This window comes from Marasmius oreades, chromosome 3 (assembly GCF_018924745.1).
Source record: "Marasmius oreades isolate 03SP1 chromosome 3, whole genome shotgun sequence".
NCBI classification, from domain to species: Eukaryota; Fungi; Basidiomycota; class Agaricomycetes; order Agaricales; family Marasmiaceae; genus Marasmius; species Marasmius oreades.
The window spans coordinates 4,647,097-4,661,891 of NC_057325.1; the positions used below are offsets into that span (position 1 = coordinate 4,647,097).

Below are 14,795 nucleotides of genomic sequence, written 5' to 3' on the forward strand. Positions count from 1 at the left end.
GATGCGGTTTCCGCGAAGTCCAGAAAAGAATACGAAAATGACGAAAAGTCGGAAACATTAAATTTTCAGTTAGCCTTGAGGAATTGCTAGATGATCAAGGAGAGGTTGCTGTTAGTTTTATATTTTCCGAGGATAAAAACATAAAAATAGAAGGATATAAATTGCCAGACTCTCACCACTTCGGAGAAGAAGAGTTGGCGGAAGCTTTCGTATTGGCTAATGCAGCTAATTTCGAAGATCAGATTGCATCTCAGAAAGTCCAGGATTTTCAGAGATCAAAGGAAGAAAAAGGATATGCCGTATTTAGTGTATGGCGAGATAACATAGACTTTGACTGTGGAAATCTAGATTCTCACAGTTCCGAAGACTTCAGCGAACTTGAAGTTAAAGAAAAAGGCGTTGATAAAACGGTCCCTAATTTAAATTTGGAAAAGGTCTCAGTCTATGGAAAGTATAAACCAGTGCATTTGAAGGTTAGACCTCAACTTGCATCAATGCCAGAAGAATTTCGGGTTCAAAGGAATATTACAGGCGATCCGCTTGCGGAATTACCTGAATTGTCGAAACATCCACCTGAATATTCACCAGGCGAAAGATATACAAAGGAAAGAAAAGATGGCATAGACAAGAATCATTCAGAAGATTTCTTGTGGCCAGAAGAAAGAAAATTGTTGCATCATTTTATGCTCACTCAAGAGAAGGGTTTTGCTTGGACAGCAGAAGAAGGAGGAAATTTCAGAACTGATTTCTTCCCTCCTGTAAAGTTTCCAGTATTGCCTCATACTCCTTGGGTAGAAAGGAATATTCCTATACCTCCTGGCATTTATGAAGAAGTGTGTAACATTTTGAAAGATAAGATAGCAGCTGGTGTTTACGAACCCACTACTTCCTCTTATCGGTCCAGATGGTTTATGGTTTTAAAGAAAGATGGAAAAAGCCTTCGCTTAGTTCATAGTCTGGAGGCTTTGAACCGAGTTACAATTCAACACTCAGGTATTCCGCCTGGAACTGCAGAAATTGCTTCTAGCTTTTCAGGAAGGGCATGTTTAGGCATGTTGGATATTTGGGTTGGATATGATGAAAGGTTAATAGATGAGAAGTCTAGGGACTATACTACATTCCAGACTCCTTTTGGTCCCTATCGATTGGTTAAATTGCCAATGGGTTGGACTAATTCTGTACCTATCTTTCATGAAGATGTTTCATATATCTTTAGAGATGAAATACCTCATGTAACAAGACCATATATCGATGATGTTCCTATCAGAGGACCAGCCACAAGATATGAAACTTCAGATGGTTCATTTGAAACCATCCAAGAAAATAAAGGAATAAGAAGATTTGTATGGGAACATTTTCAGAATGTAAATCGGATAGTTCAGCGCATGAAGTATGTTGGAGGGACCTTTTCAGGACCAAAAGCGTACTTATGTGTATCAGAGGGTTTAGTAGTAGAACACAGAGTGTCCTATGAAGGAGAAAAACCAGTAGAAAAGTTAGCGGAAGTGATCCTGTCTTGGGACCCAGCTAACTTTGAGAATAAAACGCATATCAAGTCTTTCTTGGGCACTGCTGGACAGATGCGGATGTTCATTAAAGACTATGCAAAGATCACTAGGCCGTTGACTAGATTGACAGCGGCGAATGTACCATTTGTCATTGGTGAAGAACAGATTGTTGCAGTTCGCAAAATACAAGAAGGTATTAAGAACGCTCCTGCTCTTAGACCAATTGACCATCTGAACCCAAGTGGAATCACACTAGCAGTGGATACTTCATGGCATGCTGTGGGATTTTATTTGTATCAAGTAGATGAAGAAAATCCTAAGAGGAAGTTCTTCAATTATTTCGGTTCAATTACTCTCAATGAGAGGGAAGCTAGGTTTTCCCAACCAAAGAGAGAACTGTATGGTTTGATGATGGCACTTAGAGCTACCAAATATCAGACCTTTGGTTGCAGGAATTTAACGGTTGAAACTGATGCTAGTTACATTAAGGGAATGTTGGACAATCCCAGCAGTGGCCCAAATGCTAGTATCAACCGTTGGATAGAAGAAATAAGACTTTGGAAATTTACCTTAGTACATATTAAAGGTCTGGTTCATGGACCAGATGGATTGTCAAGACCGCCTCCGGGTGGTGGATCTACTGAGAGACCAGAAGGCTGGGAAGACTTCTTAGTAGAGGATGATGGAAAACCTGTTAAATTTCGAATGGGAGAAGGACAGACTGAGTCTCCTTTGGACTTTGAAATTTTCAGAGATGCTATTGATCCTAGATCAGGATATTTGACTGAGGTTGTTAATACCTCTGGATTAGCAAAGGATGTAGAGGATTTTGAAGAAGAGCTTCAAGAAGTTCGTGATGAAGACAGACTATGGAAATATTATTTTGAGTCTGCGCTCTTCAAGAAAGGAAAAGTAGTGAATAGCTTTTCGCTTAACGAAGTGTTAGTTATTCCACCGGATATTGATGCGGATTGGTCAAGAGACCACCCATATGATGAACTTCACCGAAGTTCAGAAGGATTGAAACAGGATGAAGAAATACCAAAGATTATTCATTGGTTGAGAGACTCTAACTCAGATGTAACATCACAAATGAGTAGCTCAGAAAAGACAAATTTTATAAGAAGAGCTTTAAAGTTCTTTTTAGATGATGAAGGCAGATTATACCATAAGCCCTTAGATGATTCAAGTAACCATCGGTTGTTTGTACCAAAGGAAAAGAGAATGTGGATGTTGATAGCAGCTCATGATAACCTTGGACATAAAGGAATGTTTGCTACTAAAGCGCTTATCGAAAAACGCTTTTGGTGGCCACACTTCGAAGAAGATGTTGATTGGTTCATAAAATCATGTCAGCCTTGTCAGGATAGAAGATTGGACCTCTTAAGGATCCCTCCTGTCCTCACTCACACCCCTTCACTATTCCAGAAGATTCATATTGATGTCATTAAAATGACACCAGCTAGTAGAGGTTGCAAAAACATCGTCCACGGACGTTGCGCCTTATCAAATTGGTCAGAAGCAAGGGCCATTGCTAGCGAGAATACAAGACAACTTGCGGAATGGTTCTTTGATGATATCTTATGCAGATGGGGAACACCGGAGGAAATCGTTACCGATAACGCTCCTCAGATGATTGCCCTAACCAACTGGTTGCGTGATAAGTATGGTGTTCGTGGAATTCGAATTTCGCCTTACAACTCACAAGCCAATGGAAAGATTGAAAGAGCACACTTTGACCTGAGACAGGCTTTAGCGAAAGCAACAAGCGGAAATTTGAACCATTGGTATTACTTCTTGAAGCACATTTTGTGGGCAGATAGAATAACTACTAGAAAAACGTTAGGATGTTCACCATACTTCTTTGTATTGGGGGCGGAACCTATATTGCCGCTTGATATTGTAGAAGCTACCTGGCTTGTAAAAACGCCGGAAAGAGTGTGGACCAGAGAAGAACTCATTGGGTATCGTGCGCAAGCGCTCGCTAAGCACCGTACTCATGTTCAAGAAATGGTAGAAAGGATAACAGAAAATAAAAGGAAGAACTTGAGGAAATTCGAACGAGATTATATGCATACCATTAAGCCATATGATTTTAAACCGGGTACGCTTGTACAAGTTCGAAATACTCAAATAGAAAAGAACTTAGATAGAAAGATGTTCCCAAGGTACTTTGGACCATGCATAGTCATAAGAAGAACCAAGGGAGGATCATATATCTTGGCTGAGATGGATGGTACACTCATGAGGGGAAAATATGGCGCTTTCAGAGTGCTCCCACATGTTACACGCTATCAACCCATTGAATTACCAGAAAATATAGACAGACTTATTCATATGTCGAAAGACAAGTTGGATCAGCTGGTAGAAGAAGAAGATGAAGTCGATTATGGACCTGATAAGGATTATATCTTTGAAAGAGTCCCCAACTTACGAATAAACGAAGAACAATTAGACTTCGCTGAAGTCTGAGAAATCAAACGGTTTTAGTTGGATCGACAAAAGGATCGGATTTATGGGCGCATCAAGCGCTACTAACACGAGTACAAAAGTGTCCGACTAAATGTATGGAAGTTTTGTATTTTATAAGGAAAAGAAAGGAATATTGTGAAGAGATCTAGGCAGAAACATATCCTCCCTTGGAAGTGGAAGCTACAGACTCTTTAGCCTTGCCTTTGTTGGTGAGGTCCTCTACAATGGACTCAGTATCCATAGAATCGTCAATACCTAACTTCCCAAGACGATGATTGTTGATCTCTTCGAGCTGAGCAAGGCTAGACTTGTACTGGCTATGAGCATGCAAAATGGTGTGCTGAAGGGTGATGATCTCAGTCCTCAAGAAGTTGGCGACGGAAAGGAGCTGTTCAGGATCGTATTTGGACATGTTGGCGAAGGGCAACAACCCTGCAACGTGAAGGACTCGAGCATGACCCTCCTCGCGGACGCGAAGTTGTTCTTCGCTGAAGTTAGAAAGATGGAAAAGAAAACTTGACAAGATTAGTGGCGTACCAGGGGTTTCCTCGGTCGTGTCAACAATGGGAGTGAGCAAACGAGCCCTCTTGTGGTTAGAGACCGGTGGGACGGAAATTCCATTAGGCCCAGACTATAGCAGAAATTAATAAAAGAATGTCACGAAGTCGATACTTACTTTCTTGCTCTTGGTGATAGTCATTTGCTGAAGGGGCTTGTATTTGCCAGACACCTTCGCTTGCTTGGCCTTGGGTGGTGCATGGATAGAGGCGCTGACGCCTTTGGACTTGGACTTGTCAATAAGAAAGGGAATATAATGAAAGATTAAAGAACGTACTTTGGCACGGACAGGAGCATCGACAATGATCTCCATGTTGTCGTCGGACTCGACGAAAGCATTGGACTTCTAAGAGAAAGGAATAACATAGTCTGCAGTGAAGTCCATAAAAGACTTACCACGGGACATTTGGTGGGCTTCGCCTTGTTGTGGAGTTTCTCCTCAGCCTTCTGGCGGAGTTTCTCTTCGTGCTGGTCGTGAGAAACAATGGCTTCGGCGATAAAAGCTTCATGAGCAGCATAAGATGGAATAGTCGGAACTCCAGGCACAGCCTGAAGTTTCTCGAGTAAGGCAAAGCACTTCTGAACGAACTCTAATGCTTCGGGATCCTTGCCAATGTGATGGTGCGACATGGAAGTAGACTGCAGCGAAGTTAGCGATTATCGCGGGAAATGGAAAGGTCGAGAACATACCAAGCAGCTGGCGATAGAGTGAGCTCCGGCTTCGGCCAGGAAGTGACTCTTGCTATTGAGAAGGTCCTCCATTTGTTTGAGGAACCCTGGCTGGTCGTGAAGGAACTCCGCGCGTCCACTCCAGTTTGGAATCTTGTTTGACATGTTAAACGATGGAAAGAAGGAAAGATTGTTTGATAAGAATGTCCAGAATTTGAGGAACCTTTTATACGTTCTTGGAGTCAACAGGGGTTGACATTTCTTTTGTTAGGGGGAGAGGACTCCGATTTTTCCGTGAAATTTTAAATTTTGAATGCGGATAAATTCGTGAAGTTGCCTCAACAACCTAAGAATGGAATGGAACTACGCTGACATTAGGGAAGTTGCCTCAGCGACCTAAGAATGTAATGGAAATACTGTGTAGGGAACAGGAATGGAATGTTGGTTGCTTTACGCATTTTCAAATTTCAGACACTTGCTACACTTTAACAAAGGAATTGGGATATGATAGATAGGGTCTACAGTTCTAGAGCGAGCTGGTAATTGGAAATATTACATTGAAATCCGTCTATCATCCCCTACGGAAAGATCAGAGTAAATTTTCGGAGACTTCAGAGAAGTCTTGGAAAACTCACCTCTTCGGGAGTATAATTTATACTTCCTGGAAAAGAGTACCTAGCAGTGTTAGGCTCGAAGGAATAGAACCCATAGTACCCATGTTCAGGTAAATAGAGAGCGGAATCGGGGACTAAAGGAAGAAAGAAGTTAACTTCATACGCCCAAGCTTCAATGGCTCCGGGGATAGAAGCAACTTTGAGCTTAAGGAATCCAACTCTAGCCATCGCGTTGCCAAGTCGATTAAACACCTTGCGTGAAGTCGGATGGAATCGATGATTATTGAGTGGACCGTGATAGATACGGCCTTGAGCAGGATCGAATAAAAGGATAAATTGGAGGTATGGTCCGTTGTGGCGGATAGCTACTAAGAACTGAAGTTGTATAGCCAACTCAGCTTCTCGCTCAGTAGAAAGAGGAATCCGTAGCACAATGCGATTGTCATCCTGGAAATAAGGACCCCCAATTGGAGGAATAAAATTGGCAGGATATGCGTCTTCAGCGAAGTTAGTGAAATCTTGGATATAAGATAAGAAAACTCACAATGAGCTAGCATGGCGTATAATTGTTCAATAGCCAACCTCATGATAGAAGGAAAGATAGTGTAAAGAAAGGATTTGATCATGGTAACCTCGCCTGGAGACTTCGGCGAAGTTATAATACTCTTTCGAGTAAGGGAAAGGGTGTCGGCAAGAGAACAGATAGTCACAGAGAGTCGGTCTTGAGTCTTGAGAAGCCGGGTCAACTCGACCATGCGCTCGTGGAAGTCTAGAAAGAAACAAAACTTAGAAGGAATAAGGAAAGAAAGATTAAAGACTTACGACCAGGAGTGGGTGCACCCCAAGCTCGAACCTGATCCATCTGAGAAAAGGCCTCGTCTTGAGGGAGGATCCAGTCGCAAAGGTACCGATAAGTTTTGCATCGGGCACATTTGTCGGACCGGCCTACATAATTGCACTCCACGCGGGCAATAATGCAAGTCAAGCATGAAATCCACATCTCCTAGGAAAAGAATAAGTTAACAAAGGAATAAAGGAACACAAAAGGAAGCTTACCGCTTTCATAGATCGCCCAGACTCCAAAATATCACGGAGGGAGAAGGCTTCCCCGCGAGGAACATCGAAGCGATAAGGAACTTCTAAAAAAAATAAAAATAAAAAAAAAAAAATTAAATTAGAAATTCAGAAACGAGATAGGATAAATAAAACTTACCAACGGAGGACTGCGCTAACAGATGCTTGACATCATGCGACTCCTAAGAAAGTTGGTTAAGTAGGAAAGAATAAAAAAAAAAAAGGAATAGGCAAGGACTTACCATGTCCATACGCCGACGTTGGATGTTCTTTTTGGCAGGCGGAGGGCTTATTGAAACCGCCCGGCCTTTTCCCTTCTCGCTGACAGTATTCTTGGATGAAGCGGGAGGAGCCTTGGACGAGCCAGCCTAAGAAAGAAATTTAGACTGAAGAAAGGATTTAAACAGACTAAAGGATGACTTACCGTGGTACTGCGCGTGGTCGGACGACCTTCGACGGTCAGAGGAACTGAAGGAGATGGCCTTTCATCGTCTTCGCGGATGGTCTGTAAAATAGAATAAGGAAAGGAACGAATAGATAGAGGAAGGACTTACAGTGGATCGACGAGAAGGAGCAGGTTTTGGAAGAGGTTTTGGGTGAGGCCAGTTCAGAATGATCACCTCTACCCTGCCTCTGCCTCTGCCCTGCCCGGATCCTCGAGCCCGTCCTCGCGTTGGCCTAGTCATGGGCTACCGAAAAGGTTAGCATCAAGATTAGGAGAACATATGGAAAAGGATACGTGCGACAGGGGGAGACGACCTTAGCTCATCCACTTCGGATTCGCCGGAATCGTCCTCTTCTTCATCATCTTCAGCGGCATTGTCAACACCGTCTTCGGAAGCCGTTTCTGGCTCAGTTGTCGATGTCTGAAACAAAGGGAAGATTGAAATAAGATATAAGGAAAGATAAAAGAAAGAAAGAAGGAAACTTACCCTCTTCGCGGAAGAAGAAAGTCGAGGCTTCTTGATTGGCGGAACCGCTTCGATTTCGACTTCGGAACTTTCAGAAGGTGGAGGCCGAGCTTTCTTTGCGGAAAGTGAACGCCGTTGGGCGAGATCCAAGGAACGTCGATATTCGGGAGTCCAAGCTGGAGGACTGAATACCGCAAGAGGGGCTACTTCACTTAAGTAGTTTTGGTTGGGAGAAAGACGAAGATTGCAGGCCGGCTGAGAAGTTGGTTAGAAAGGAAAAGGAAAAGAATGGATTATATATGCACCAAATTGTAACTATCCCAGAGAGCAAGCTCATCTGCGGATAGAATCCAAGCATCAGGTTGGATCTCCGGAGGTGCAAGGCGGGAAACCGCAGCGCAAAGACTGCCGACAGCGGTAGGGAATAGTCGATGTGTATGTTTTGCGCGGAACTCATCCGCAATGCGATTCTATAGAAGAAACATCAGATAGATTAAAAGGATGGAAGAAGATTGACTTACGAGGCCGCGTTCTTCAAACTGGAAGGCTGCCTTGATAAGAGCCTTGCGCTCGTCTTCGTTCTTGACAGGACGCGTTACTGCATCTTGAAAGCAGCGGTGGACGCGGTAGAGATCGTTGTTGAACACTTCGATACCGTGATTATTGAACTCCGTAAGCCCGGGAAGCAGAGACATGGCTAAGAAAGAGACGACGCGTTAGAAGGGAAGGAAAAAGTAAGGAAGGAAGTTAAACAAAACTTGCGAAAAGGGGGACATACATAAAAAGGGGGTTCGGCATACGCTGGATGACTTAGAAAAAGTGCGAGTTCCCTCTCGCGGAACCAAGTGGAGTGGGAATTTCCCAAAAAGGAAGACTTCTTGCTGTTTAATACATCGGACCCTTGATGGCTTAGATGTCAAATCAATAGCAGGAACAGACCATCTTGATAAGATGTGATAGATAAGAAAAAGGATAGATTAAAGGGTCCAGTACCCGCAAAATATGCGTGAACTTCATAGAATTGCATACCAACCAGAAGGAACATTGCGGATTAAGGCAGAAAGATTGCGGATTGACTTCAATGCAGCTAAGACGGACTGGGGACAGTCCTTTCTTTTGTTAGGGGGAGATATCGCGATATAAATCGGAAAAGACCTTAAAGATGCATATTTATACAATTTTAACACTTATGAGTTATAAATTATGGGCTTAATAGGACTAGAGTGAGCCCGCACTTCTAGTTAAAGCATGAGCCTCTACAAGAGACTTTATCCGTACGAAATGTACAAAATTAGGAAAGATGAGAGACTTCACTGAAGTTCAGAAAACTGTATGAACTTCAGGAAGCAGCCGTTTAAAAACCTTCGTTCTTGTATTGGAAGGCCTCCTCTTACTCCTGGAATGCTCATAGCAAACATAGGGATTTTATTATACAATTTATTGAAACTTCAATGAAGTCTGGTTGGACTGCTCGGATATTGGAATTCTCGGATATAGAAATCCAAACAAGGATAAAGGAAGGAACATCCGATTCTCACGAACGGAAAATGGAAAGAATAGGAATTTCTCGGAAAACCAAGGAAACACGGACTTCAGCGAAGTGCACGTGTTATTTGATTGCAAGAGGGAAACCTTGGGGACAGGGCCTAGGATTGAGGCTAGATCTTCTCCAAAAAGGAATAGAACAGGAACAGGAAGAATGGATACGCCTGAAACAGGGACTCGTTCCCTAGGAAAAACAGGAGAATGTGGATATGTCGGGTACTTCGGCGAAGTCAAGTCCCTACATCGCAACCAGGAAACAAGGAATAGATATTCAGTTTAATATTCGATTGGGCACTTCAGCACATAAAACTCTTGGATTATACCTGATTAAGCGAGTTTCTGTTTGACTGAAAGGGATTTCATTATTATTTACTAGTTTCACACACATTTTGGACTTTTACTATTATTTATTAGAGAAACCGTATATAAGGAGGGCAGGAAAGAGGGATTTTCCCCAGCAACCTACGAGAGGAGACGCAGTTCACCTACTAGGATTCGCTCGAGATTTGACCTTTGCCCCAGTCTTCACTGAAGTTGGTGTTCTGTGTTTGGAAGGATAGATTAGATTATTGCAATTGAATTTGGTATTGGCATATTGTCTTGGAATTGAACTCTGGATATTGAAGTCAATTTGGACTTATATTGAATTTGGATTGCTATTGTCTAGTTTGGATATTGAACTTGAAACCGAACTTCGGCGAAGACTTGTAAAAGCTTTGTTGAAAAGTCAGATATCGAATTTTGGGATTTGTGAATCATATTGTCACTCTTGTAGTGAAAGAACCTTGATTGAAACAACTATAAAACCGAAGACCCCTCATATTCTATCTTTCTTGGTGCCTCTTAGTGAAAACTAAAGCCTTAAGAATTCCGACCTCCACCCTTTACACTTGTGTATACTCTTCTTGGTGTGGTTTTGGTTTGCGCACTTCGTGCTTGAGGTGTGTTTACTAGCCATATTTAGTGGTGTTACACAGTGTTATTATCTGGTGACCACCGCAGGGGGTGGTATTACTAGGAAAGAAAGAATTCTTGAAACCGTACACTTCGCAGAAGTTAGCTTCTAAGGAGTACAATTGTTCATTTGGTTGAGATCAAACCGAAGTACTTGTCAAAATTGCACCCAGATCTAAGAAAATAGATAAGGGAAAAGCAGTTAGCACTTTGCGAACGAGATCAATGCAGACTTCGAGCGCTGCAGGAAATTTAGAATTAACCGAACATCGAATTTCTAAGATCCAACAGGAAAAAGAATTAGAAAAGCAAGTTGCTCTTCTAAAGGAAAATATACAATTGCAACAAGAGATTAATAGTCTCAGACTTGCCTCATTAAGGGATAGAGCCTTAGCAACTACTTTGGCTGTATCTATTTTTGAAAGAATAAGGAACTTCGGCGAAGAAACCGAAAATCCAGAAAACTCTTCGTCACAAGTTAGAGAAGGAACACCGGAACCACCGGTACCTCCAGCGAATACTCCAGTTTCAGAACCGGAAGATATTTCGGACCCTTTTCAATCTTTTGAGAGAGACTTAGATTTTAATATTCAATTATTGAGTAGAGCTAATATGGCAAACTCAGTAAATACAGAAGGACCAGAACCACAGGAAAATGTGGTTCGACCAGTGAAACAGTCATGGATGGACCTCACAGCGGAAGCTAGGGAGGTCTTGAAAGGAGACAAACATAAGATGAGATTACAGGTCTTTAGTAAAGACCGTCCGGAAACGTTTGAAGCTTGGTTGACTGCGCTAGAAGATTATTTTCGATGGAATAATATCGAGAATGATGAGGCGAAGATCAACATTGCAATGACACAGATGGATCTGACCACCCGAGAGTTGCTCGAAGATGTTATTGCCTCTGCAAGAGGTTACGACTGGGAGCTTTTCAAGGATGAGTTGCTTCAGGAATTTCCTGAAGCGCAGGATAGGAAGATCGGCTCAAGGGAGCGTCTTCTTGCTGTCTGTGAACGAGCAAAGTACATTCCGTTCAGTCATACGTCGAAGTTAGCGGCATTTAATAGAGAATTCAACTTAGAAGCTAAAAAGTTGAAGAATACTATGCCCCCGCTGATTACGAATATTGACTTAGTCTCGTATTATTTGAATACGTTGGAACCAAGATTTGCGGACGAGATTAGAAAGCATTTAGTAGCGAAAGCTATGTCTGAAATGCGAAGGGACACTGACATTCGAGAAAAGCTCAAGAAGCGTCAGGACCCTTGGACAATCGATGAAGTCCAGGAAGCTGCAATTACAATGTCAGCTACCATGGTTCAAAGTGTTTATGCACCAGGACTTGGAGTTTCGAGTAGAGATACTTATTCAGGTGTCTCCCCGGAAGGCCTAAATAGACTTCATGGTGTAAAACAGACTGCGGATCAGTACGTTCGTCCTCCGATGCCAGAGACACAGGATAGAAAGATAAAAGATGAATGGGAACACAAAGTATCAGTATCAATGGATACCTACAATGTGAAACTTCGCGAACTTGGACACCAAGTTTCCGAGCAGAGTAAAGCAACCGAAAATACCAATCGGTTACTTCTCGAAGTCATGAAGTTAGTGAAAGTTGGTGCAAATAACGGTAACCAAAGTAGTGGAAACCAGTACCAGCGACCTAGCGATCGACCAGATCGGCCGCGCAATAATAACGAGACTTCGGCGAAGTCCAACTGGCTGGATGATCTTCAGTGTTGGTTCTGTAGCAAAGAAGGGCATACCGCGAGGGACTGTCCAGAGCAAGCGAAGTTGCTGGAAAATGGAATTTTGAAAAGAAATTCCGAAGGAAAGATTGAGTTGAAGGACGGAAGTCGACTTCCAGTTGTAAATGTGAAGGAACCTGGTCCTACTCATGCAGAGAGAGTGTTGGCAATTGCCAAAGAAAGAGGATGGCTGGCCGCAAGCTCTGCAGCAGCTCAAAGTATGTTGTATGAAGTAGAAGAAGAACCGACCGTAGTGAACAGTTTTCAGTATGCGTTAGAAGAAACATTGAAAGAAATTGGAAGCGATGAGTCGCACGCGTTAGCGGTTCTTATGAAGAAATTGAATGGGTCAAAAAACTAGGAGATCCGATGAAAGGGCAGGATAGAGAGGGCAGGAATGCTAAAGCCCTGAATACCAAAAAGACCCTAGAGGAACCTAGAAAATTGATACCGCAGGTTGTAATAAATACACCTAAGAATTTCGATAGATCCAGATATATAATTCCTCAGATGAGAGAGGAGGAAGAAGAAAATGGAGAGAAAACGGAGACTTCAGTGAAGTCCCCAGATAATGCGCGAATTGAAGAAATCGAGGAAGAAGATGTTCCTCAGGAAAGACCGTTTGATCGTGTAAAACCGGTCGAAAGAATATTTCAGCCAAGAGACTATGCTCGCCCAAGGAAAGAAGAACTTAAAGAAAATAGTTCTTCTAAGGAAAGGGTAGTTTATACTCGTGCTGAAGAGATCAGAAAGGCTGTAAGGCCGAAGGAATCATTATCCGACACGGATTGGAAGTCGGTAAAACAGAAAGCAGTCGATAGTATTGCAGAAAAGATTTTGCGGAAAGAAGTTGAAATTTCGGCAGAGCATGCTATTAAAGCCTCTCCGGAATTACAAAAAGCTTTGATGTGGAAGATTAGGAACCGAAGGCTTCCTAGAAGAAATGCGAATGTGTTCTTTAAAGAAGCCGGAACAGAAGAAAAGCTCGGACGAGACATTTTGTCAGGCTTCAGCGAAGATACCGAATTTGTCGATATCGAAGACGTTGAAGTCGCACAGACTTTCGAAATTTTGGAGGAGCCCCGAGGCCATCTTGAAGAAGGCTCGGTGGTACACAAAGACGCGGTAGAACAATATATCAGCGACCTACCTCCGGAAGATAGAAAGAAAGTGATAATCGTCGCAAGGGTTATGGATACCTCCGATGCATTTTCCCTGAGATAAATGGTTCTAAGGAAGAGGTTGAAGCCATCACTGACGGTGGATCACAGATAGTTGCGATTGATATGGTTGTGGCTGTTGGACTTGGTCTGACATGGGATCCAGAATCCAATATTTTGATGCAATCAGCTAATGGCCAACTTCAAAGAACTAAAGGGTTAGCTAGAAATGTGCCCTTCTGGTTCGGAGAAATTACGGTCTATCTCCAACTTCACGTTGTTGAGGAAGCGCCGTATCAAGTATTATTGGGTAGACCGTTTGATGCCTTGACCAATTCGAGTATTCAGAATTTCCCGGATGGAGATCAACATATTATTGCCACTTGTCCTAATACTGGCGTGAAATGTACAATCCCTACTTACCCGAGAGGTGGTGGAAAACGAATCTGTCCGAAAGTAAGGGAACCGGCACTGAAATCCGAAGATGCGGTTTCCGCGAAGTCCAGAAAAGAATACGAAAATGACGAAAAGTCGGAAACATTAAATTTTCAGTTAGCCTTGAGGAATTGCTAGATGATCAAGGAGAGGTTGCTGTTAGTTTTATATTTTCCGAGGATAAAAACATAAAAATAGAAGGATATAAATTGCCAGACTCTCACCACTTCGGAGAAGAAGAGTTGGCGGAAGCTTTCGTATTGGCTAATGCAGCTAATTTCGAAGATCAGATTGCATCTCAGAAAGTCCAGGATTTTCAGAGATCAAAGGAAGAAAAAGGATATGCCGTATTTAGTGTATGGCGAGATAACATAGACTTTGACTGTGGAAATCTAGATTCTCACAGTTCCGAAGACTTCAGCGAACTTGAAGTTAAAGAAAAAGGCGTTGATAAAACGGTCCCTAATTTAAATTTGGAAAAGTCTCAGTCTATGGAAAGTATAAACCAGTGCATTTGAAGGTTAGACCTCAACTTGCATCAATGCCAGAAGAATTTCGGGTTCAAAGGAATATTACAGGCGATCCGCTTGCGGAATTACCTGAATTGTCGAAACATCCACCTGAATATTCACCAGGCGAAAGATATACAAAGGAAAGAAAAGATGGCATAGACAAGAATCATTCAGAAGATTTCTTGTGGCCAGAAGAAAGAAAATTGTTGCATCATTTTATGCTCACTCAAGAGAAGGGTTTTGCTTGGACAGCAGAAGAAGGAGGAAATTTCAGAACTGATTTCTTCCCTCCTGTAAAGTTTCCAGTATTGCCTCATACTCCTTGGGTAGAAAGGAATATTCCTATACCTCCTGGCATTTATGAAGAAGTGTGTAACATTTTGAAAGATAAGATAGCAGCTGGTGTTTACGAACCCACTACTTCCTCTTATCGGTCCAGATGGTTTATGGTTTTAAAGAAAGATGGAAAAAGCCTTCGCTTAGTTCATAGTCTGGAGGCTTTGAACCGAGTTACAATTCAACACTCAGGTATTCCGCCTGGAACTGCAGAAATTGCTTCTAGCTTTTCAGGAAGGGCATGTTTAGGCATGTTGGATATTTGGGTTGGATATGATGAAAGGTTAATAGATGAG

The 14,795-nt window shown here is 42.4% G+C and overlaps 1 protein-coding gene across 1 annotated transcript; it reads right to left on the reverse strand.

The window, feature by feature from the left end:
• Positions 1-5,725: 5,725 nt before the first annotated feature.
• On the reverse strand, positions 5,726-8,501 carry E1B28_006821 (uncharacterized protein; the record flags this gene model as incomplete). The annotated part of the gene is made up of 13 exons (XM_043151522.1): positions 5,726-5,785; positions 5,843-6,318; positions 6,366-6,590; positions 6,644-6,824; positions 6,878-6,960; positions 7,035-7,077; positions 7,138-7,263; positions 7,320-7,400; positions 7,450-7,584; positions 7,642-7,761; positions 7,828-8,061; positions 8,112-8,276; positions 8,328-8,501. 13 exons carry the CDS (start codon positions 8,499-8,501, stop codon positions 5,726-5,728), a joined length of 2,103 nt encoding a protein of 700 aa, XP_043012618.1.
• Between the last annotated feature and the right edge of the window lie 6,294 nt (positions 8,502-14,795).